General features: G+C 38.0%; 1 protein-coding gene across 12 annotated transcripts in view; it reads left to right on the top strand.

The window, feature by feature from the left end:
* The window catches only part of Vps13b (vacuolar protein sorting 13 homolog B), a 463,403-nt gene that overhangs the window by 193,518 nt on the left and 243,759 nt on the right, over nt 1-26,126 (top strand). For 4 of the 12 annotated variants that reach the window (XM_075961199.1, XM_075961200.1, XM_075961198.1 and 1 more), the window contains exons 24-28: nt 4,105-4,325; nt 8,503-8,706; nt 22,352-22,523; nt 23,043-23,157; nt 25,289-25,430. In XM_075961199.1, coding sequence (XP_075817314.1) covers nt 4,105-4,325; nt 8,503-8,706; nt 22,352-22,523; nt 23,043-23,157; nt 25,289-25,430 — 854 coding nt within the window. Of the gene's footprint in view, nt 1-4,104; nt 4,326-8,502; nt 8,707-22,351; nt 22,524-23,042; nt 23,158-24,641; nt 24,709-24,906; nt 24,936-25,288; nt 25,431-26,126 lie in introns of all 12 variants that reach the window. The other 8 variants (XM_075961205.1, XM_075961206.1, XM_075961208.1 and 5 more) reach the window with 5 other exon arrangements.

Genomic DNA, 26,126 nt, shown 5'->3' with positions numbered 1-26,126 from the left:
TTGTGTTTGGAATTAGAATTCTTTTTTAGCTATCTCACTTAAATATTTTCTCCCAATCTATGCATTTGTTCTCAACCCTCAGATATTTCTTTATTCTTTAGGGCTGCATAACAATTTTAAGTTCATTGCAGCCACCTCATTGGCTCTTTTTCTCATGGACCTCTCCTTTGGGTTATTGCTGAAAAGGATCATCCTTTTTTTTTTTTCCTTTTACCCTTTGATATTTTTCTTAGTTTTGTATATTACATTTAGTTGTAAGCCATTTTGGATAATTTTGTGGCATGCATATATGCTGCTCATTTTTAACAATTTTTATAATTTATCTAATCTTAATATATTAAATATATTTTTAAGTTCATGGATTTGTATTATAATTTATTTATTTATTTTTTGTTTTTATATGCCAACTGTAGTTTCCCCTTCATCCTCTCCTCCCAGCCTTCCCTCCCCCATACATTTTTCCTCCCCTGTTTCTCTTCAGAAAAGGGTAGCCCTCCCATGGATATCTTCCATCCATGGTTTATCAAGTTGTTGGGACACTAGGCTTCTCTTCTACTCAGCCCAGACAAGGCAACCCAGTAGGTGTAAAGGTTGCCCAAAGCAGATAGCAGACTCAGGAGCAGCACCTGAACCCACTGTTAGGAGTCCCACAATAAGACCTGGCTACACAGCTAACAGATATGCATGCAGAGTGCCTAGGTCAGTCCCGAGCAGGCTTCCCAGGTGTTCAGGAGCACAGGTTAGTGGATTCTGTTGGTTTTCTTGTGGTGTCCATGAACCCTCTGGCTCCTACCATCTTTTCTTGCCATCTCCTGAAGGATTCCTCTAGCTGTGAGTCTTTGCATCTGTGTCTGTCAGTTGCTGGATGAGTCTTCTTTGATGACAGCTGAGCAACAATCTATGAATATAGCACATTATCATTAGGAATCATTTCGTTGACTCCCCCCTCCCCACCCCCGGGGCATGTTTGGTTCTATCCTAGGTCTTTGGTTTCCTGCCTCTGAGTCCTGGCCATCAGGAGGAAGCTCCCTCTCTAAATCAGCCATTGTTTGGCCACTCCCACAATTTCTGTGTCACCTTTACCCCAGCACATCTTTTTATTTTTAATTTTTTTTAAATTCTTTTTTTTTTAAAAAGGAAACAAACTATCTTTTTTTCATTTTACATACCAATCCCAGTTCCTACTCCTTCCCCTCCTCCCTTTCCCCCCATCTACCCTCCAACCCCACCCCTCATCCATTCCTCAGATGGTACTGCACCTTGCTTTGTGGAAGGTCCAAGGTCCTCCTAACTATATGTAGGCAAGATATCCATCCAATAGAATAGGTTCCCCAAAAGCCAGTACCTGCAGTAGGGATAAATCTGGTGCCACTGCCAGTGGCACCTCAGTCTGCCCAACCATAGAACTGTCACCCACATTCAGAGGGACTAGTTTGGATCTTTGCTGGTTTCTTCCCTGTCTGGCTGGAGTTGGTGAGCTCCCATTAGCTCAGGTAGACTGTTTCAGTGGTGTCCCCATCATGGTCTTGACCTCTTGACTCATATTCTCTCTCCTCCTACTCTTCAGCTGGACTTTGGGGGCTCATCCCAGTGCTCCACTGCAGGTCTCTGCCTCTGCTTCCATCAGTTGCTGGGGATACTATCTATAAAGCAAAGGATATTGAGCCTATAGTCCATGATCCTTTAGAAGCTAGCTAGCAAGTTGATCCCTAAGTAAAACATACATAAATCCATCTGGAAAGAGGAAATAGACAAGATCGCCTGACAAAATTGGGAGCATGGGGATGAGGGGAAAAGGAGGGTTGGAAAGAGGAGAGGAGAGGAAGAGGGGAGGGAGAAGGAAAACTTGAGGGAATGGGATAGTTGAGATGGAGGAAGGACAGAGATAAAAGCAAGGAAAGAGGTATTTTGATTGAGGGGGCCATTATGGGGGCTAACAATAAGTCTGGCCCTAGAGAAATTCCTAGGAATCCACAAGGATTGACCCCAGCTAAGACTCTAAGCAATAGAGGAGAGGGTGCCTGAACTGGCTTTGCCCTGTTGTCAGACTGCTGATTATCTTAAATATCACCATAGTACCTCAGCATAACTTGCAGACAGGACAAATTATAGGTTGAAGGATTTGTGGCCAGGTTGGTGTTCCAGTTCCTCCACTGGAAGTCTTGTCTGGTTAAAGGAGATGGCGAGTTCAGGTTCTGTGTACCCCTTTGCTAAGAGTCTGACCTAGGGTCACCCTCTTAGATTCCTGGGCGTTTCCACTGCACTGTGTTCTTAGTTCTTCTCAGAGATGCCCTCTCTCTCCTGCCACACTTGCCCCACCTTATCCCCCATTCCCATCTTTACCCTCCAACCAACAGCAATGTCTTTTCTATTTTCCTTCACAGTGAGATTCATGGATCTCTGCTTGAGCCCTTCTGGTTACTTAGCTTCTCTGGGTCTGTGTATTATAGCATGACTCTCCTAATGACTTTATGGCTAATTCCTCTTATAAGTGAGTATATACTATGGTTGTCTTCCTGGGGCTATGCATTGTACCATAGTTCTCCGTTACAACTAATATTCACTTATGTGTGAATACATACTGTGTTTGTCTTTCTGGGTCTGGGTTCCTTCACTCAGGATATTCTTTTCTAGTTCTATCCATTTTCCTGCAGATTTCATGAGGTCATTGTTTTTAACAGCTGAGTAATACTCCATTGTGTAATTGTACCATATTTTTTTTCTCCATTCTTCTGTCGAGGAACATTTTGGTTGTTTCCAGTTTCTGGCTATTAAGAATAATGGTGCTATGAACATAGTTAAGCAAGTGTCCTTGTGGTATATTGGAGCATCCTTTGGTTATATGCCTAGGAGTGTTACAACTGGGTCCTAAATTTTTGAGAAACTATAATTGAATTCCAAATTAGCTGTATAAGTCCTCTCTCCCACGAGCAGTGGGGTGTTCCCGTTGCTCCACATCCTCACCAGCATGAGCTGTCATTTATGTTTTTGATCTTAGCCATTCTGACAGATATTAGATGGAATCTAAGAGTTGTTTTGTTTTTGGCAAAGAATGTTGAATAACTCCTTAGATGTTTTCCCGACTGTTTGAGATTCCTCATTTTTAATTGGATTATTTGGTTTGTTGCGGTCTAGGATCTTGAATGTTTTATATATTTTGGATATTAGTCCTCTGTCAGATGTGAAGTTGGTGAAGGTCTTTTCCCACTCTGTGGGCTGCCCTTTTGTCCTATTGACAGCATGCTTTGCTTTTCAGAAACATTTCAGTTTCATGAAGTTTCGTTTGTTAATTTTCGATCTTAGCGCCTGAGCAATTGGTGTTCTTTTCAGGAAGTAGTCTCCTGTGCCAGTGAGTTCATGGCGATTCCCCACTTTCTCTTGTATCGGGTTCAGTGTAACTGGCTTTATGTTGATATCTCTGATCCACTTGGACTTGTTTTGTGCAGAGTGATAGATATTAATCGATTTGCATTCTTCTACATGCTGACATCCAGTAAGACCAGCACTATTTGTTGAAAATGCTTTCTTTTTTCTATTGTATAATTTTGACTTTTTTTTTTGTCAAAAATCATGTCAATGGGTGTATGGATTTATTTATAGCATGCCATGTAATTCTGCTGTGGGTTGCCACATACACAATAATAGATATATCATTTCCCTCTCTCATTTCACAGCCAGATCTCCTGTCCATACAATGTCATTGCCCATCGTTAAATGCTATCCATTCTAGAGTCTCCTCCAAATGCAGGAACATTTATATCCACCAAAGTGGGCAAAGAGGGTTTTGGGACTTCTGTTCTGCTTTTATCTCTTATATTTAATTCTGATCATATATTGTTTGTAATGTACACAATGAAGGGTATCGAAATATATCAATAACATAAAATTAAATTGATTATTTTAAGTATTATGTAAATTGTTTATACCTGAATCTCTGGGGTCCCACCTTTGCTGTGTCAAGTGCATCATTTCAGATAGAAATGATAGATAATTCTGTTAATTCTCTTGTTCTCTTCCAGGTGATGCATTTCCTTGGACCATCAGCTTGCATCATTTCAGAGAGAAATGATAGATAATTCTGTTAATTCTTTTGTTCTCTTCCAGGTGATGCATTTCCTTGGACCATCAACTTGCATCATTTCAGCATATATACCCTTCTTGGAAAGCAAGTGACGCGCTCCCTAGTGGACCCTATGGGATGCACCTCTACTCTAGCGGTCACATCGCAAAAGCTGCTTCCTCCAGGCCCAGATGGGAGGCATTCTTTTGTCGTCTGTCTCCACGTTGACCTGGAGCCACTAGAGATAAAATGCTCTAATCCCCAGGTTGGTGCATTTGATTTATAAAAGCTAAGTGTCTTTAAAACATGTTCATTTGTTTTATCAAAGGACTTTTCTTCTGTTTTACTCTACCCCCCCGCCCTTTAAAATCTGGTCATCAACATTGTGGTGATTAGATTAAGAATGTCTTTGAAGTTCTGTCAAGTTTTATAATGAGAATGTATTGATGATAAAATAAATTCACCTTTTGGCTGGTAGAATAAAATCAGTTTTAGATGTAATGTTTTAAAATTCTGATGAACTTTTTTTTATATTTAACTGGAGGGTATACTAAAGCGAGCGTTCTACTGAAGTATAATTTTTAATCAGATTCTCACAAACTCTTTCCTCATATTGCTATTTAAATTAAAAAAGAACATTGTTTCTTATTAAAAGTCCTTGCTATTCCCATAACATTCCAGCTGTAATATGCCAATCATGTTAGTTAAGCAGTTTTACCAACTACTATGAATTCATATCATCTTAGTTTCTGTAAATCATTAGTTAACATGAAATTTACATTTCTTAAAATTCAGTTACTATCATTTCATATATAAAACTTTCTTTTCAATATAAGGCAGTTCTTTTCTTTTCTGCCTGCTTATTTTTAAAATTTACTGATTTATTTATTTATTGGGGTGCACATACATGCCACGGCAAGAAGACAACTTATAGGAGCTGTTTCTGTCCTCGCACCATGTTGGTATGGAGAGGGAACTCAGGTTGTCAGTCCTGTTTGCAAGTGCCTTTATACAGCTTGCTGACACCCTCCCTGCTTTTCTGTGTTATATGCTATGTAATTTGGTTTCATAGTGCTGTGATTACTGCTCTAGTTCATGGCACGAACCTGGGAGAACTGGGTCTAAAAATGAGGCAGATTAAAGGCTCATGTAGTGGCCAATCTTACTCAGAGCATCAGACAATTTATACCCTGAGTAAAGTATACAATCACAAGGACAAGCCACAAAGTGGCAAAACCACGTTTTTCAGAGACATGAATAACAGCAGCTGAAGTAACTCTCTCCTGTGCACCACACCTGGGAGAAGCACACAAACATGTTCATTCTGAAAACAGTTCTCTGTTTTTGAGGAAACTGAGCTTACAAGACTTGTCTTGTTTTCTTTCCCAGCTTTCCATTACTATAACAATAACCTAGTAATGACAAAATAAAATATAACAATATGTAAAAATGAAAATGTTTGGTTTGTAATGTTACCAAGAATAAGAGTCTGGTATTGTTTCAGTTCCCAAACTCTGGAATTAGTTTCTTTTCTCTTCTTTAACCAGTCAACTGTTTACTTGTTGCTCAGAGTTGAAACATAGGCAATTTGTACAAGCTTTCCCCTCTTCTGTGCATCCTCCCTCCCTCTCTATCTCTTCCCCTCTCCCCTTTTATGAAACAAGGCATTTTTGTTTTTACCTTGCTTCCTTGGTCTTTGTAGAGACAGACTGCTGAGTGAATAACTGTTAAAATTGTTAGTGTGGGCATAGACCTCAGTGGGTATCTATGTAATGTTCTAGACCTTAGCAGCTTTCCATCTTGTGTTCGAGACCTCAGTATGTGTCCATCTTGTGTTCTAGACCTTCATGGATATCCCATCATATTCTGGATCCCATTAGGTATCCATTTCATATTCTACACCCCAGTGGCCATCCTATGATGTTCTAGAATGTTAGCAGGCACTGATTTCTTGTTCTAGATGTCATCCCTGCATAATTTCATCTCCACAGATGTCAAAGGAAAAGGAAATGGGGTTTCAAAGAAATATAACCAATTTTTGAGGATAGTTTTTTCGGATGGCTTAATGAGTAAAGGTATCCCAAACTTTTTTTTTTCTAACTGGGTAACTGAGTTTTTCATGTTCTAGTGGGCATCCCTTTCATGTTCTATATCTCAGTAGCCATCCATATCAAGTTCTATGTTCATAGCAGTTACTGGTTTCATTTTCTAGTTCTCAGTGGGTATCCATTTCATGGTAGATCTCACAGATAAGCTTCCATTCTTTACTGTATAATTTTCTTCATCTATTAATATTTAAAGAATGAAACTTTTTTATTTAGCCAGTAGTTCATAGTCAAATTTTCATTCCTAGTCATTTGTCCCCACACATAGTTCATAGAATGTTGCTTCACAGGTTCTAATCTTTCATTTATGTCTTAATTCAGTTTCACTAAAGTACACATAGCATGCAGTAAACTCTGTGTTTAAGTTACCCACTTAGAAAAAAAAAGTTTGGGATACCTTCACTCATTAAGCCATCCGAAAAAATATCCTTAAAAGTTGATTTCTTTGAAACTGCATTTCCTTTTCCTCAGACATCTGTGGAGATCAAATTGTGCAGTTGTGATTTTGTTCAGCTTGTTTCATTTGGCTCAATCATATTTTGATTGATTCATATTTTACACATGTCAGTCCTCTTTATTGCTAAGTCACATCTAGCTATTATGTGGTTTTGCTTCAATTTGTTCAGTGCTCGTTATTAAACATTTTAGGTTTTCCAATTTTGACCGATCACAGATAATGCTATAAATGTCGGTTTTATGTTTCTGAAGACACCAGCTTTTGTTTTTAGGGATACTACTTGAAATGGCTGGATATTATAGTGTGTGTGTGTGTGTGTGTATATATACATATACATATACATACATATATATATATATATATATATATATATTCTTTTTAAACTACCAAAGTGGATTTCAATTTTATATTCTCAGCATTAGAAAATCAGAGTTTCTGTTACTATGCAGTAATATTTAGAATGGTTAGCTAGATTTTTTAATAACACATTCTAATTTTGTTGTGATTTTAGTTCTCAATGCTTCAATTCAACTCCATGGTTGAAAAATCATCATTTATCCTCAAAATGTTTACTTTATTTGGGAGGAGAAGCGATGTGTTAATAAGTTTTTCTTTGAAAAAAAATTACATTTGAGATTTATGTCATTGTTTTCCAGGTTAGACATAATGTGCTTTTACATTGTTTAAGAAACATAAAAGTTGAAGGAATTAGAAATAGTAACAATAAAAACAGTATTGTGCCTCTTGAGTAAATAATCCTCAACCCTCAGGAGTAGGACTTATTTCCTTTGGTTAATGCTTCCCTTGCTAGACAGTTCTTATTCACAAAAAGAAAACCAATTATTCTCAAGGATTTGGGTTGCAGCAAAGTCGTTTAAGAGAAAAATCTCTCTTAAAGTCAATTAGAAAATGATTTGAAGCATTGTTTTTATGAAGTTTTTTTTAGTAGTTATAGCCATTGGATCATTTTAAAACAAGAAACATTCATGACCCAAGGTCTCAGAACTCCTTACACAAAGAGCAGTAGGACATGGTGTAGCACACCCAGCTTTGGCTAAGGAGGCATTGGCAGCAGGATTTCCATGCATCTGTTCTGCCCTCGTGAGGAGCCAGCCTCAGCATCTGGATGTGTCCTGGGGCTGAAACTTTTTATAAATAGGAGAATTTCACTTTTTAAAAATGGCCATCAGAGTATGGTACCCAGCTGTGGATTTGCTTATGTGTTGTGTTTGCAGTACCCCTGGGCTTGTTTTACACAGTGTATGCCAGTATGCTCTCATACAAATTCCATGATTAATGCTTATTTATGAAATCTTGTATAAATATCTTAGAACTCAGTCAAACAATTTGCAAGTTAAACAGTTTTTCCTCTTTCTCTGAATATTGGAATGACATATCCCAGGGGAAGTAGATTGGCTGTGTTTTCTATCTCTCTAATTCTCATAATGTAATATTTTCCTTTTCCTAGTCTATATTATATCACTCTCTTCATTTGCCTTGAAAGAAATCATGTTTCAGATTTTTTTATCTCAGAAAAATTGAGAACATTTGGGTATGGAAACTATCCGGGAAGGAGGACAGGAATCGTTCCACAGGTCACCAAGGAGTCCCATTCCCGGAATGTGTGCTCGCTTTCTCCTGCTTGCCAGTTCTGTTGGTTCCATTGTCTCCTAGCGCACTCTGCTGATTACACTGCTTCCATCCGCGGAAGTGTGCATTGTTTATCATACCGCACCGTGTGAGTTTGAGGCTAGTGTAAATAAATGGTGAACCATGGTGTACTGGTTATTTTGGGGCTGGTTAATTTTCTCCTATCTAGTATTTTAGTGGGTCGTAGATAGTACTTGAAAGCTTGACTCTTCTCCTCCCCTTCTGCTTAGGTCCAGCTGTTTTATGAATTGGCTGATACAATAAGTAAAGTCTGGACTCGGATTCAGAAGAGAGGCAATCTTAGTTCATCTTCAGTCTGTCCAGAGACCATGGCAGGCCCTGTCCCTGGTTCTCCAGTTCGGAGCAGTGTTGGCACAGCTCCACCAGACACCAGCACATGCAGTCCGTCCGCTGACATAGTAACCACCACCGAGGTAAGCGCTTTTGAAAATCCCTTACCCAATAGAGGTAAAATAACGATGAAGTCCTCTGTCTCTGTTGAAAGTTAAAGTGACCTCAGCACCTTGGAAACTGACAGATTTGAAAAGATCCTGAAGGGGCTCTAGTGAGATCTGTATTATATTCCTTTGAACTGTGCAGAGGCTGGGGCGCAGGAAAACTCGTTTGGGGGTTATGGAAACTTAGAGGTTGAGTGAAAAAGAGGCTATCTTTTTACGTTCTTTGCTGTGCTTAGGGTCACCTTGTGAATTAGGGTGTTACTATTGTCAACTTACTGGTTTTGAGCCGTTGTCCTCAGTTTCCTCCTTTCTCTGTGCCATGAAGTCAGCTCTTGATTTAGCACTGTAAGGACAGATGGGATCCATTGTTTATCTTATATAACAAACACTTGGTAGTGTAGTGATCCATTGAATGTCCTGAAGTGAAATTAAGTATAGGATATAAGAAATGTTAGGAAAACAAAGATGATAGAATATTTATGCAATATTATTTTTAATAAATTCTTGAGTTTTAAGATATAAAGGAAGATAATATAAGATCTAGTAATATATATTTTACTGTGTGAATGTTGTGACATAACTATTAGAATTCATAGCCGCATAGTAGATACACATAATTAGAAAGAAAGTTACCCAGGATTCATATGCAAAGGCTGCAGATAGAATTATATAAGTCTGTATTAAATGCCACAGTGGTAGTGTTGTTATGTACAATTCTCTGAAGCAGTTTTGAACTGGGCATAGTTTGACCTTTATATAAATTTCTGGGGCTATTGTTGCTTAAATGATAAGATGGGGAAACACATAATGAAATTTTTTGCCAAAATATTTATCAGCAGCAGTTTTGACTCTGATTAGTCTGAGAGCCGGTCTTCATCGTGCAGGACTGACATATTCTCCACAGGACCTTAATCACCTCCAAGTCCTAACTTTTAAATGTCAGAAATGACTTTAGTCATTAAACCAACCTAAACTATCCTTGTATTTCCAGCGTGTGCTCCTGTGCCTTCTTGCTGCGCTCCCTGCTGAGAAGCCCTGGTCTGAGGCAGGGGTGGTAGGTGTGTGGTTTTGTGTGTGCAGAGAAGAGGTGGTTTCCTCTGGAAACAAAGCACTCCAGCAAAATAAACAATAGGACTCAAGGACTGGGATGTTCTGTTTCTGTAATTCTACAAATCAGGCAGTCGGGTGAACTTCTCCAATGGCCCACTTTGCCTGCTCTTAACCTTCACAACAGGTGGGAAAGATAAATTTCTTGTCCCCACAACCAACTTCTCTCTACTGTTCATGCCAAACCTCAAGAAGCACAGCGACCTAAGTGGTGAGAAGTTTTTCTCTTCTCCCAGATGAGAAAGAGGTCGACAGACAGCATTCTGTCAGAAGAAGAGTGAACTCTTACAAGGGAACCTCAGAGGTGCTGGTTTCCAGAGCTCTGGCACGTTTCACAGGAAACAGTGTAGCTGTTTCCAAATTTTTTTACTCAGGCGCTCATTGAAGTAGTATACTTGCTAGGATGCTGAGGATAAAAATGGTTTGTGAAGCAGACATTTGAAGTAACAAGTTGATAGACAAAGATGGCTCCCAAGGAGTTTGGTACAGGCCATTAAACTTTCTGTACAAGATTAAGAATTTCCTTCAACAGTGGTTTGCCAAGTCCAGTGTTCACGAGAATGTCAACCCTGAGACTTCATGTTATGAAAATATTCTTTTGAAAAGAAACATTTAAAAATCATTACAAGGGTAGGAACCTTACAGGGTTTCATAGCTGCTGTGAATTGCTGTTCCCCTCATTCATAGTATGAGTGATGTTTGCTATAACCATGCAGTGTGTGACCAGCACAAAATCCTGGTGTCTCGAATGTGATTGGTAATAGAAACACACAGTATTGACATTTGTACAGAAACCAGTACAGTATTTCTTCTGGGAAATTTATTAATGGTTTGATGAGGAAATAATATTTGAATTTTTAATAAATTAATGACATTTTAATAAATGAGACCTGGGTACAATTTTTTTTTTAGTAGAGCTACTCTATAACAGGCCAGAAGAAGTGAAAACATTTTAAAAGGAAGAGATTCAGATAGTGAGATCCACCAGGGATGGGAGGCCTTTTGCTCATTTACTTTAAAACTGCAGATGGAGCTCACCTGCCGAGTTTGCATATGGCCCTGGGTTCAATACCTAGATCTGCTAGAGAAACAAAAGGCAAACTAATTCCAGCTTTAATTATTTTTTTCACTGCCTCATGTCAGTTCTTCTGAAAATTAGAGTGTTGATTTTGCTCAGATTTTGTTCTAGAGATAAGTAATGAATTTCCTCAGAGGATTTATTAATTTGAATTAATTTGATTTGACAAAAAAACTAAAAATGAAAGACTTTTGATGCAAAACATTCCAGAATTAACCATCAGGAAACACTATGTAAAACAGCTTACAGGAAGCAGTGCAGTCAGGGCTGAGCAGCAGGAGTGGCAGTCATTTGCCAAGTCTCCTATTAGTGTTTCAGAAGCAGGCGTCAGACACCTGCTCCCGGAGTTCCTTCAGATGCTCTGGCTGGTTTGTCTCCATGAAGGAGGCCTGGTTGAGATGGTTCTCATGTGATGGGAAGTGGCGAGGCTGGATCTGGCTTTATATCATGGGTATTCATGTTTTACATATCTTAAAGTTTCCTTTCCTCTCAATAAAATATTTGTGTAGTGGTCACATTGAATTGTGAGCACACCTGAATTGAAATGTATCTCCTTGATAATTCTGTAGTAAAGGGTAACATAAAAATATGGTGATTGTTTTCACCGTTTATAAGAGTGTTTCCGCTGTGGCTCAGCCTGGGCCTGATTAGTTCAGCCGCAATTTCACCTTTGGGCCAGGTGTTCATTTCTCATGCCCTTTGGTTTATAATGTTTCTGGAAATGCACTTCATGACTTTCTAACTTTGAGTTACCATGTAATGGGTACCTTTGTTTTTCCTGGATTTCTCTGTGTGCTCAACTTAATAGAAATAAAACTTTGTTCTCGCCTTGAGAAGCGACTGCATGGGAGCATGAAATGCAGAGAAGCTGTGCCACAGGAAACGGTGCAGATACTTCCTTGACCATGCATCCCTGCAGCTCTGCGGTCCTCTGCTCCTCTTGTCATCAGTGTGCCCGTGCTCTTTCCCATATCAGAAACCTTCATATTAGCAACACTGTGTGAGCCCAGAGCAGGGCTACATGTTTTGATTACACTTGTACTCCCAGCCCTTTCCCGGTTGTTGCCGATGATCTCATCATGAAGGGACAGTCGGTGCGCCGTCCACTGGAACCCTACTCCAGGACACCACAGGCCAGGGATTAGTGTTGACTTTGCTGTCAGTTCACATACTTTATCAACATACTACTCAGCAACCCTAAGTTACATGTTTTTAATGGGTACATACTTAATATTTATTATTTTCCAGCATATAGGCATTGAGTTAGACAATTATTATATTTTATTCTTCTTTGCCCCTTTTGTTTTTTGAAACCAAGTCTCATTATACATCTCTGGCTGGCCTGGAATTTGCTACATAGACTAGGCTGGCTTCAAAATCACAGATCCCCTGCCACCAGAGTGCTGGCACTAACGATGTGCACCACCCTCCCTCACTGTAATGAAGCAGTGCAATAGACAACACTAGGGAGCTGGTATGGAAGCCCTGTGGTTAGTGTCCAGAGTCTTCCTCATACATCCAGTCCCTCGGGAAAATTAAAAGCTAACTTAAAATAATGTAGTTTTCAACCATAATAGTTTCAAAGCATCTCTTAGTAAGTCACATGTGCATATCACAGATTGACTGCTGGCTTCTGGGTAAATCCTGGTATTGCTCCTGTTTTTGCAAGAACTGGGAATATGAACTTGTTTGCTTTCAAGTCACATGTTAACTTTTGTCAAGGAGATTCACAGTACTTCACTGGGAGTACTTATTAAACCACAGATTTGCATGCATTGTCTCTGCATTCTCAAGTCAGTACTTGAGGTGGGTGATTTGATTTCTACTTTCAAACTGAAGAATTTGTTGCTAAAGGGCTAAGTAACTTCCCCAAGGTCATAAGAATAATAAGTGTCGACGTTGGAATTTAAATCTTTGCATGCTGACTACAGTGTCTAAAATGTATAAATTCTCAAACTTAATCTACTAGTTAAATGTTCTTTTGTAGTAAATTGTCCCCAAGTATAGCTGTTTCTCTGTGCTGTCTAATTCATGGTGTTGTGTGTGCTGTTTCCTGTTAGTTCTAGGTAATTCTTGACAGATGCCACTTGAGGCTACACGACTCCCACAGTCTCTTGTCTTTGCTATTTATTTTTGGAACTTCTGTTTTTCTTTCCTGTCTTTTAATCAGGTCCTGGCTTCCTACCTTGTTCTTTCATTAACTTTGTATTTGTCCCATCTTACTTAAATCTTTTTCATTTTCTGTTTCTCAAGTTGCTAATTCTTCCTGTGGTAATTTCTAATCTTCTCTCTTTCAGTCAGCCTTCATCCAGTCAAAGGATTGGAGGATGAGAAGAAAGTGAATCCAAATCTCTTTAAATCTAGTTAATTCAATACTGATTCCCTAATGCAGTAGGCTTATTTCTGTCACTCATTTGACTTGCCTATTTCTAACCCAGGTGATGCACCGTAGCATTGGAGAGCTGACCAATACCCTGAATATATTGAAGAGTATTTCAAAGTTTTGTCAGAAAATATGGATATCAAAGGGAAAAAGAAGATCAAATGTGTTGTGTTGACTTTGCTAGTAACCTTTCAAGCCTCAGAATAGAGCTAGCCATCTCTTTTCTCTGAGGTGTACTTGGTTCTTTGATCTTTTGCTTTCCTTCCCTGTGTTATGAACCTGTTTGCTCTAAGGATGCGTGTTCTCCCTGGAGAGGATTTTCCCAGGACTTACCACAGGAGCAATGATGTCGTCTCAGTTCTGTCAACAGCAGCTGTCATGTTGAAAGAGATCTATCCACAGAGATCTTTTAGAACAACATCTCCATTCTGTGCTCTAGGAACTGAGATGTATATAGTTATATAACAGCACCCAGAGCAAAGCGACTGGGCCAGCTTCACTGTGAATCTAGGTTTATGAGATCTTTGGAAGCAACTTTGGAAATAGGCGACTTGGGTGTTTATGTCTACAGTGTTGGCATCACATTACATAATCTCCATACTTTAGCATCAAAATATGACCCCTGGGACAATGTTGACATGCTTTCCAAAACTTTAATCTCTATTTACTCAGTCCAAGGACAGTTCATCTCCTTCCCTTGAATGCAGTATATCGTATTTGTAGGATAAAACGAACAATTGGGGCAGGAAACCGACCAATCACTGAGCACCCTGAGTCTGAACCCAGAATCAGTGGAAAAAACACGTCCTAGTTCTGAGACCTAGGCCAGGTACAGAAAGATCTTTATCCCTGAACCCAGGACTAAAGACATGGTGCCTTGGCTCTGAGCCTAGTGATAAAGATACACACTTTGTCCCTAGAGTTAGAGCCAGTGAAAGAAATATATCCTGGTCCTAAGATTAGAGTAAAAAGCTAAGAAGGACCAGTGAGAGAAACACAGTTTGGCCTTGAAGACAGAGTCATCTCTGCCCCTGACCAGCTAAACTGACCAATCCCTAAGCAGGGAAAAATTAACCAATCCCCTTTCTCCCTGGGAAGACTCCGCCCCTAAGAAGCCCTATATAAGCCTCTCCACCCCCTTCAATTGAGAGCAGCCCTTATGTGGCAGAGGCAGCCACTCTCCTGGACGACTCCTTCCCAAGTCTTGGATTACAACCTTCATTAGTCAGCACAGAACAGAAGAACCTGGCTGGGATGTCCCTTAGGGGACTGAGCTGAAAAACCTTGCTAGGTTCCCTAGGGACATCAGCAAGGCTGAGCAGAACAGCAGAACCTTGCTAGGACTCCTTGAGAAGCTGAGCAAGGCCAGCGGAAAAGAAGTAACAACTTTTCCCTCGGAGCCCAGAAAAGATTACTACATTTCTGCAGGAGGCTTCTCTTTAGCAGAGTATTAGCAGAAGAAACATCTTGGGGCAGGGAAGAAGCAGACAGCTCTGCTAGGACCCTCTGGTAAGGGAGCAGAGCAGAACTCAGCTGTAGCGGTTCTCCAGGAGAGGAACCGGATCCCTGTATTCTGCAGGGAGACATCTCCCACCACACCCCAGCCTCACATAGCCTGGCTTCCCCATTGTCAGGACACCTTTCCTCCAGGCTGCGCTGTCCTATTGCACTTCTAAGTATATCCTGGCCTCCAAGTACCACTACCGTACCATGTTGTGCTACAGTGTTTTTGTTTCTGACCTACTTAGTGTAGGCCAAATTCTGCTTGTCATTGTAATGGGATAACGTGTTTTATACTGATTTTATTCCTCAGTTTTTGTGGTGGTGTTTTGATGTTGTTTTATGAATTTTTTGGTTGGTTATATGGTTGTTTTGTTTTTCGTTTTTTTTGAAACAATGTTTCAGTAGATGGTCCTGGTTGGTATAGAACTAGCTACCTAAGTCAGGTAGGCCGGGAACTCAAAGAAATCCACCTGCCTCTGCTAGGACTAAATGAAAGCATATGCCACCACACCTGGCAATATTTGATTTTATTCAGTTGAGATTATATAACTCTTTATAGGTGACTAATTAAACATGGATAGATTTTCAAATGTTAAACTAGCCCTGTATATCTGGGATTTGTTGTATATTTAATTTTTACCTTTCTTTTGACTTTTTTTTTGGGGGAAGGGGCTAAAGTTTGCAGGTTATCACTATAGTATCCCCAGAACTCACTGTGTAGACTAAGCTAATGCTCTGGCTGTTGCCTCCTGGATGCTCAGGTGCTGGGGTTAAAACTGTGTGCCACCACATTACATGTTTTTTTTTAAAAAACAAAACAAAACTTTTTCCTTCCCAATAACAATATTTTTGTAGAAAGAATATTATTGGGTTTTTTTGGAAATTGTTTTGGAAGTGTTTCTTTGGTTCTATTCTGTGGAAGCATGATTTTGATGAGAAAATTCCCACAAGCTCTATGTTTCCCTATGCTACAAATTAATCTCAACTGAAAAGACACTTGATTGACAGTTGAGCTAAGGAAAACAAGTTAACATGGAAGACTATCAGGAAGAGAGACTGTGACACCCTTAGGGAACAAAGGACACAGAGCTTTGAAAGGGACCACAAAAGAGAATGGTCTTCTGTCTCTTAGTGCCATGTTCCTAGAAAGCACACCTGTTGTTATTTATTTTACAGGATCTACTGTAGCTGTCCTTACGTTTGGTTGCAATCCTCCTGCCTCTGAATCCTAAGTTCTGGGGTAATGGGAACATATCTCACAACCAGCTTAGACCTGAATTTCCTATTAGTCATCCAGAAATATTACTGAGTGTTAAAAATCCGGTCCTCACTCAGATGCCTAGCTGCTGCTGAACACATTGGTGTGCTTCTCTTTACTATATAACTGATACCCCACTCAGCATTATTCTCGTATTATTTAAATATTACACACGTTAGCTTTCCTCTTTTGGAAGTCCAATCTATTAAATGGATTAAAAGAGATGAGAGTAGAAGCTGACATCCTTGAAGGACACACACTTAGCTGCCAAAGACTTCCCATAAGCATCTCTATGTGCACGATTGTCTGCAAAAGGCCACGCTTTTACTTCTTCTTTAATTTGGGTGATTTTTATTTTCTGTTACCAAATTGCTCTCACTAAGACTTTCAGCACTAACTTGATTTTACATTCATTTAAAAAATTAGACAATATTGCAAAGTTAAATACAATTTTAACTTTTCACCATTTTCTTTATTGCGAAGGGAAATTTATCACGTTGTTTTGGCTTTAATGGGATTCTGTACACAGAGTTAAAACACTGAAAAGTTTGCCTTGATTTTCTTCTGTTTTCATATTGCTTCTATATTTATGCTGGTTTTGTAATTTAAAGTATTGTTAAATATTATAAGTAGAAATAAAATTGTCTAGATGCACAGTTTCCATTGTCTCTGAAGTATTTTTGTTAAACAGTGATTATTTCAGGTTCTTATTGGATGTGGCATACAAACTTTTTTTAAATTTTTTTTTGGCATACAAACTTTTTAACGTAATCCATTGTCCATTATCTTATCACTACAATAGTCCCAATATATTTTAATCCCAGTACAGAATGAGTTCTAACATACTATTCTTCATATATAGTTAGTGAAATAATTTATATAATATATAGATGTTGTTTTAATATGTAGATGTTGAAATAATCAATTCTTATAGTTATTAAATTAAATCTCAGTTGTCATAAAACATAGCCTACAGATACAAGTAGATGTTTATGTTACTATATTTTTTATAAATACATAAACCTATGCATATGAATTTGTAACTTAAATTTTTTTATCCTTAATCATTTTAAACATAATTATATTTTTATGCTTTGGGATGCTCATTCTGTATGCTGAGAATATGTTCTTATTGGTTGATAAATAAAGCTCTTTTGGCCTATGGCAAGGCAGAATAGAGCCAGGCAGGAAATCCCAGTGCAGATACAGGGGGAAGGAGGGTGGAATCTGAGGGCCACCAACCAACTATTGAGGAAGCAAGACATGTAAAAAAAATGAGGTAACAAGCCAGAACCACGTGGCAAAGCCTAGATAAAAATGTGGATTAATTTAAATGTAAGAGCTAGTTAATAAGCCTGAACCATCAGCTGTGCATTTATGAATAAAATCAAGCCTCTGAGTGGTTGTTCTGGAACTGGTAGGCAGGAGAGAAACGTTCGATTACATTTTTATCAAATCTTTTTTTTTTTTTTTGTCAGCTATCACTATGTAGCCCTAGCTGGCTTCAAATTTACTGTGTAGACCAGGCTGACCTGGAGCATAGAGACCTGTCTGCCTCTGCCCCCCAAGTGCTATGATTAAAGTCATGCACCACCACATCTAGCTGGATCTGACCTTCTCTTATGAATAGCAAAATGTTTCCTTGGGGGAATTAAAAAAATTGCACTGATTGTTCTTCACCAGAGGAGGTTCCTGAAGTTTCCTTACAGTGGTTAAGGACCTATACCACAAGAGACTCTTTGGTACTTAAAGAAGTTTCCAGAGGCTAAAGCCATGGTTTCTGAGCCTTACACTCACTGATTGCATAGCGGATTGCTTTGTAAAAGAGTGAGCAGTGTGAAACCAATCTTTATTGTACGTGCATGTCAGGTGCGTGCTTGATTACTCAGATGTAGTAACAGTGTGGGCTTAGACTGACATAGATACTGTTTTTTCTTTATTTTGCTGTTTTGTTCATTTCTTATATTGGGTACTTACTTTAAAGATAGCCACGGTATTTAAGTCCTAGTCACTTGGCCATAGAAGAATGTATAGTATTTCAGGTAGACCATGAATATATGTGTACATGTATTGCAAGCTGAGCTGGAAAGTTTAGTGGGCTGCTTACCACAGGCATGCCATTGAAAGGTGAGCCAAAGTTTGATAAACCAAAAGATGCTTCTAACAGTATAACTGTCTCTCTGTGATCCTGCTACTCTGCTGGCTGAGGTGTAGGGATAGAGAGTTTCAGGCCAGTTGGGGCTACATGGTGATTTCCAGTCAGCTCCATGGGGCAACACTGTCTCAAAACCCTTACAATAAAGCAAGAAAAGAATCTAAAATGCGGGGCTGGAGAGATGGCTCAGAGGTTAAGAGCATTGCCTGCTCTTCCAAAGGTCCGGAGTTCAATTCCCAGCAACCACGTGATGGCTCACAACCATCTGTAATGGGGTCTGGTGCCCTCTTCTGGTCTGGAGGCATACACACAGACAGACTATTGTATACATAATAAATAAATATTTTTAAAAGTCCATAAAAAAAGAATCTAAAATGCCAAGTAATTGTGTAAAACACCAGTTCTCCATAAAACAGAAACTGATGTGTTGACCTACCAATGTGTAGAAGCTAGTTTCACCCAAAATTTAAATAGGATTGTTTATTAATCAAGAAATTAAATTGGTTTATTGCTTTTAAAAATAGCCTCTTAATGTTCATAGTTGCTTGATGGACATCAGTTAATTAAAAATGTGATCAACTGTTAAAGCAAAGCTGTCGTCAGGTTTTCAGTCATTAAGTGACTTTAACTTAATCGCGGGTCGCTTCAACTTTTTCAAATAGCTCTTTTTGATGATAAATTTGGTATGAGCTTTTTTTTATTATGCTGCTGTTCTAAGACTAATAATTATTTTCCTAAAATTAGTTTTACTTTATTCCTTAGTTTATCCTCAAATTCAGTGAGAAACTTTTATTCAAAATATGCAAATCATGGTATTTAATTTATCTTCTTATCCTTTAAATATCATGAAATAAAGTGTTTTCTGTTTAATGCCTTCCCTATTCTAAAATAATCATATCAGAAAAGATCTCTGGTGTTTCACTTATTATTTATAGATTTAAAAATATTCAGATGTTCCAGTACAATTTTACATAGTTATCTGAGGCTACCTTACGTTGTTTTAAATTTATGTCTGTTATTATATCATTGGTATCCACTTGGAAATTTTAGTTTTGAGTTTTATTAATTTCTAATTCAAAGCTGTATTCAAAGGAAGTCATTGATATTTTTATTTACAATTTCTGTATGTTGCTGTCTTATTTGCTTGTTTGTGTAGGTCAAAACTATTATTCTTAAATGCCTTGAATATGGAATTTACTAGAAATTAATTGTGCTGATAAATACGGTCTAACAATTGTTTGTATTAAGTATAAGTTTTTGTATGATCCGGATGGTTTAAATTTTGCTGACTGATACACTGGTATGTTGGTGCAAGCACCACAGATTCAGTTTCGCTTCCTGTGTTTGTGTCTGTGTTGTGGTAAACTGGGAAGTACATGTCAGACTTCAGTTCTGTGTTTAAAGGCAGGTTTGCTGGAGCAGTGAGAGCAAAGGTGCAGGAGACTCAGCAGGCCAGGCCGCTTGTTACTGCTGACTTGAGAGCAAACAGCAATGGAAGTGTTCAGCCCTTGGGGAGGTTATGCAATTGAACAGGAATGCTGGGGTTATTTTGATAAGAAGGAGGAACAGTATGGCCAACTGAGATCTCTCCTGAGCTCGGAAGAGGGCCCACGCATGATAAAGGGCTGAAGTGATTGTTCTTCCAGATGAATCAATACAAATTTACCTAGAAAAATAAACTCAGCATTTAGGTTAATTTGCCATGAACTTTTACTTTAGACTTAGACTAACCAGGAACGGAAAATAGTTCAACGCTGCCATTTTGGGTACAGTCTTCACTATAGATTTGCAAACTAGAGAGGGAAAGTAATGCAGCAGCACGTTTAACAGTATCGCAGCCAGTGCTGTAAATTCAAAAAGAAAATTGAAACTGCACGATGGAGTGTCATATAGCTTTTTATCAAGCGTGCTTACTAAGCTGCAGCCACAGCTCAGCGTTCTTAGCAGGCTACTCAGTACTGATCAAAGTTGGGTGTTTTCTCGTCTCCTCTCCTCCCATGGGCTATGTTGCTAGTTGGAGGATTTAGTCAGGAATGTTTCTGTTTTAGAAGCTCTTTGTTAAGAAGGTGTAATAGCCGCATCATGCTGTCTTTATTCATTTGATTTTGTAAAGAGTCCTGTTTTGGAAATGGTTTGTGCTTCTTAGATGTTGTGCTAGACAACTAACTAAAAATCAAATTTCTGTGGCTTCTTAAGTTCTAGAAATTTCAACTATGGTAGATTTATTGTCTGCTCATTTTAGAGAACTATGAAAAATCTGCAAACAGCTTTTGGTTATGTTTGGGACAAGGAGCTGACTAATAATTCCTGTCACACCTCCCGTGTGAGCTCTCCACTCTCACTTGATGGAAGGGTCTTAAGCTAAAACACGAGGTCACGGGAAAAGTTTCTGTAGCCAGCTCCTAAACACCTGCTCAGGACGTCACAATTGCAGGGAAGAGCATGGTTTCTGCTTCCTTTTGTGTGGTTTTTAGTTTTCACCCTTGACTTTGGGTATGGTTGATCTATAGATGGTGGCTTCAGCTCTGCCCAACTCCAGTAGAAACAGCACACTGACCGCCACTGCATGGCTTCTCCTGAATTCTAGCAGCATTTTGATAGTGCACGCTTACATAACCTTGAAAATAGACATTTTGTACGAGACATTCAAATCAACAGGGAACCACGAGAGAATATATAAATATAAAAATATAAATATATAAATCGAAAGTGTGTATCAAATTAGATAAATGACAAAATCAGAAAGGGAACAGAATATGCACGTAGGGTTTCTTTAGTATTGGTGTGCCTTGGGGTTAATAATTAACCTTCACTTATGAAATCTTTACTATGTATACACTTCCTTTATGTTCATGGTCTTATTTATTCTAGATTCTGAGCAATAAATATCATCATAAAAACTAATTTACAAAGGAGGTAATGGACTCTGGAAAAAGCAATTGTTATAAAATCACATGAGTGATGTCTAAAGTCCTTATCCTAACATGTTGTACTACTTACTAGACTCAACCTAATTAAGTAGATATAGATATGTATGTGTGAACCAATGCCTCTTTTAACAAACAAACTTACTATATTTGATGCATTTCCATCCAAGTTTTATGTGCCCAGCATGGAGGCTCTGTCTCCAGCGGCATCCTTTCTGCACCCGAGACTGAAGCTATGCAGCTCCCGTTTACATTCAGATCAACGGACTTGTTTTGTTCTAGGCTACTCAACAGTTTTTTTTTTGTTTTGTTTTGTTTTGTTTTGTTTTGTTTTGTTTTTCGAGACAGGATTTCTTTGTGGTTTTGGAGCCTGTCCTGGAACTAGCTCTTGTAGACCAGGCTGGTCTCGAACTCACAGAGATTCGCCTGCCTCTGCCTCCCGAGTGCTGGGATTAAAGGTGTGCGCCACCACCTCCTGGCTACTCAACAGTTTTGAAAACAAGAAGACACCCCAGACAAACAAAAAAAACACCAAACCTTTCACAGAAAAGTTTAATATCACGGGATTTGGGATCTTATACATATGTAGAATTCAGTATATAGTTGAATAAGCTCATCCTTTATTATTCCAGGTGCCAGTCATGAAGAACATTTTATGAAATCTAACCTAGTCTACCAAAATAAGTTAATGAAATATTTTCTTGATTGTTAAACTGTGTAAACCATGTTGTCACATTTTTTTTTCTAAATTCATTCATAAATACTCTATATCAAGAGCATACATTTCTCCTGTACAGAGATACAGGATAAATACCTTAAGCTGCGTGGGTCTCAGCTTCCCTGTAGCAGCTAATAATCTCCATTCTAAAGCAGAAATAGACAGTGAATTATGGCTTGACCGTGATCTTATGAAAATGCTGGCTTTGGCTCTGGGCTGCTTGGCAATCCTTGCTCTAGGTAGGAGGTAACCATTGGTCCAATTCTTATACACCTGTGGAGAAAACTGAATGTCATGAGCCTGTATTATGTCAGTAAACTTTTTGCGTAGTATTGTTTGTAATACTTAGCTTTATGTGTCAGTGGTATTGTTTACATGGTTAGAATATTTAATTTGGAAAAGTTAAAAATAACAATTTTGAATTTTAATTTTATTTTACCTGTTTTTCGTGAGCATAAACAATTGCTGGTTTCTTGCTCTTCCTCACTACAGGGAGATTCTGTGCAAGCTGGTGATGAATCCCCGTTCTCAGATTCTGTAACCTTGGAACAGACGACCAGTACCATCGGTGGGTCCAGTGGCCGCGTCAGCCTCTGGATGCAGTGGATGCTGCCAAAAGTCACAATAAAGCTCTTTGCTCCAGACCTGGAGAACAAAGGCACAGGTACAGGAGTGCTTTTCCTCCCTACTGTAAAGATAAAAAAATTACTGCTTTTAGAAGAAATGCCATGTTACTCTTCCTTGCTGTCTTTTATGATGTAATTACCACTTATAAAGTTTTTAAGCATGTTGCTTAGCATTGACTCTCGTTGCTGTATAAAGTTTATGTGTACATGTTCTTTGACTTTGTAAAATCTAATTCTGCTTATTGGTAATTAAATGTTACCCCAGAAGATATGAGAGGCCTACCCTCTGACCATAACTGCATTGAATTAACAGTATTCAGAGAGCATTGGTTAATAAGATTCGTCTATTCAAATAATAACTGTGGTTTCTCTGAACATGAGCATTCTCTTAATATCAAGACCCTTTGACGCTAATGTTGCTTATAAGTGTAAAAGTTTGTATAATCTTAACACCCTTTGTTTGGTCAGGATGTGTTAGCTAGTGTGAAATATAAAATAGTATACATTTGGATGTTAATTAGGAGAGACTCTTGATAATGGCACTTGTTTCTTTGCAGAGGTTTGTATGGTCAGTGAACTAGAAGATCTCAGTGCGTCCATAGATGTACAGGATGTGTACACCAAAGTGAAATGTAAGATAGAGAGCTTCAATATTGACCACTATCAAAGCAGGTAAACAACAAGGACTAAATATAGGAAAAGCAGTCACCATAAGGATGTTTCCGTTTTACACTCTCAAAGAGAATGCTTAACAGATGAAGTTGTTTTCTTAGTATTCTTTTATTCTTATCCAATAAAACTTTATAACATGGCATATAGCTCTTCACAAATATTCACACTAGTGCTTTTACAAATCACCTCTTGAGTGTATGCCATGTGTTATAGATTTGCTAAGATGCCTAGGACACAATTGACAAGTCTGGTTATTGCTTGGTTTGTAGTCTACACTGAGGCAGAACACCTGCTCATGCCCCTTCACACGCTGGGGACTTCTCCCTTATTGTAACTCATACAAATGCCATTACTCTGAAACCACATTATTCCCTGTGTAGTCCCTCTGTGTCAGAAGTTAAGATTCTATGAAAGTATGATTTGTTTGTCGTAATACATAAAAGGTGAAGATAAAGATGCTTTTCAACATTCTAAAACGATCTAGTGATTAATGTTCCCTAAATAAAAGGACAAATCCATTTTTCTTATTTGGCTTATAATATAATTCCATTGTTTTATTTTTAATTTGAAACATAGCACATATACTATAAAATCTAAAGGTTTTTTTTATTAAAAATACTGTAAATAGTATTGTATTTTCAATTTCAAAGTAGTTTCTCTTTTGAATAGTCTTAAAATCTATTTTCTTATGGATTTGTGACATTCATTAGCTCAAGAGCTTCTCATGTAGCTGTAAATGCCCAGTGTGTTTCTCTGCATGCATTGATCTGCTACATTCCCGAAAACAATCTGCAAACGTATTCCTAGTACTACCTCTATGTTCGTCTAGTCTCTATGCCAAGCTGCATCATTTTGTGCAAGCCCATTGTCATTATGAAATATAAAATATTTCAATTGCTGTGTAGTAGAGCTTGTCATACTACTGTATTACTAATCAAGTGGTAGTTACTTTTATCATATTAAGAATGAATTGTTCATTGGCATTTGATTTTTATTTCTTTAATTTTTTTCCAGTGCGGTGTATTTAAAATTAAATGATTTTTCATGTAATATATCAGTGCAAGAACTGAAGTAATTTCTTATACGAATATAATGCACTATAGTTTATTCTTAATTTTACTATTTTATGTAAATTTTGCATTATGGATAAGTTATTCGTTATGTTATGTTTATTAATATATTTTATATGCTGGGCTCTATGCTAAGCACCAGGGATATAGGGCTTAAGAAAATAGACAAGGATTTTAAATCTCTTTATCTTCTCATTTTGTGGAAGAGACAAAATGGATTAAAAAAAAAAACACAAAACAGTTGAATCTGTCATTAGGAGCAATGCACCCATGCCGAGCCATTGGAATTCCATACTGATGGCGCTGCTCGGTGCGTCTGTGCGTCTGTACAGAAGCGGAGCGCGGCTTACTTTAACTCTGCTGATCTGGTTGTGTGCCATCAGAGAACAGATGAGGTGAACTTGTGTTTTCCAGGCCAGGGGAAGGTTGGCAGTCAGGACATTTTGAAGGAGTATTTCTACAGTGCAAAGAAAAACCTGTGGTGAGATTCATTTAGTAATTTTGATATTTGAGAGTATATTTGAAATTGTTTGTATTTGTTCCACTTTGCAATAGGACTAATAATTTCAGAATGAGAACTTTGAATAAATTCTATTATACTTTCTCTAAAATTATGTTAAAAATTAAAGTTGCTTATTCTTTTAATCTGCTCATGTTTTGTAACCATATTCTTTTGTAGCAATTAAGTAATCTTATCAAAAGGCAAAGGTAGGATTATATCACATTTATTACTATATTTATTATTTCTGAATGCCATGTTGACTTTTTTTAAGATCATTACTTTTCTAAGTTCATCCTCCATTGCCCTTACTAGAAATGTAAAGCAATAATTGTGTATAGAAAGCAATTATTTTTTAATGACTTCCATTTGCAATGATTTTGCAGGAGAAAGTACAGCTAGAAACTGTATTTAGGAAAGGCTCAGACTGAACTGTGCAAACTTGAGCAGAATTAAAAAGCTTTCCAACTTTTTTTTTCTTTTTGGCTTATTGCTTTTATTTTCTTCCTTTTTTTTTTTTTTTTGTCTTTTTACCTTTTTTGCTCCTGTCTATTACCTCAAGCCATGGGGAAGAATGTTGGTCTTTGGGGCAATGTGGAGGTGTCTTCCTTTCCTGTACTGACAAGCTGAACAGACGCACCTCGTTGGTTCGACCCGTCAGCAAGCAGGACCCTTTCCGTAGTTGTTCTGCCTTCTTTACTTCTGTAAGACATCATTTTAAAGCTATAACTCAGAATTCCCCTAACAAGTGCCCAAAGAAGGAATTGAGCTGCCCACACAGTCAACTCTTGATGTTCAGTCTTGACAATCAAATTCACTTCATAAGTGAACTATAATGTATTCTCATATCATAGATTGGCTTTGTACCATACCTGGAAGTCCGCTGTACATACTATTGCTATTCTGTTTGTAAATAAGAATTAATATTACCATCATTATAAGAAAATCAAAGTAAGTTGTTATTGTAAAATGGCTTTCTAGCTGAACTTGTATTGAATGATCAAGAGTTGACCAATACTGCATTTGTCCTTCCTTCTTCACTTCTTGTCCAGGCTGCTTTTGGTTTTGTTCTCTTTTTTTCTATTATGCAGTTGTCATTTTCTCATAAATAATTGGAAGTACATTTTTTTATTGCAATCTTGAATCTAGACAAGTTTGTACTTCTGTTGTTTCCTGGGTAAAAAATGAAATTAAATTGCTCCCTAATAACTTTCAGAAGTATCAAATATATATTTTTCTAATGTGCAACGTATGTAAATATGTTATTAGACATATTATTTTAAGTAACCTTCCTAAAGTTAATAAAATTCATACAACTTTAAAGTATAGCTGATGCCTATTCTACTATGTTACTACAAACATTCTTTCCTCAGTGTCTGCAAAATACTTTATGTTCTTTA

Source organism: Microtus pennsylvanicus, chromosome 2 (assembly GCF_037038515.1).
Source record: "Microtus pennsylvanicus isolate mMicPen1 chromosome 2, mMicPen1.hap1, whole genome shotgun sequence".
NCBI lineage: Eukaryota > Metazoa > Chordata > Mammalia > Rodentia > Cricetidae > Microtus > Microtus pennsylvanicus.
The sequence above is the reverse complement of the archived record's forward strand: the minus strand, read 5'-3'. Positions and strand labels throughout refer to the sequence as shown.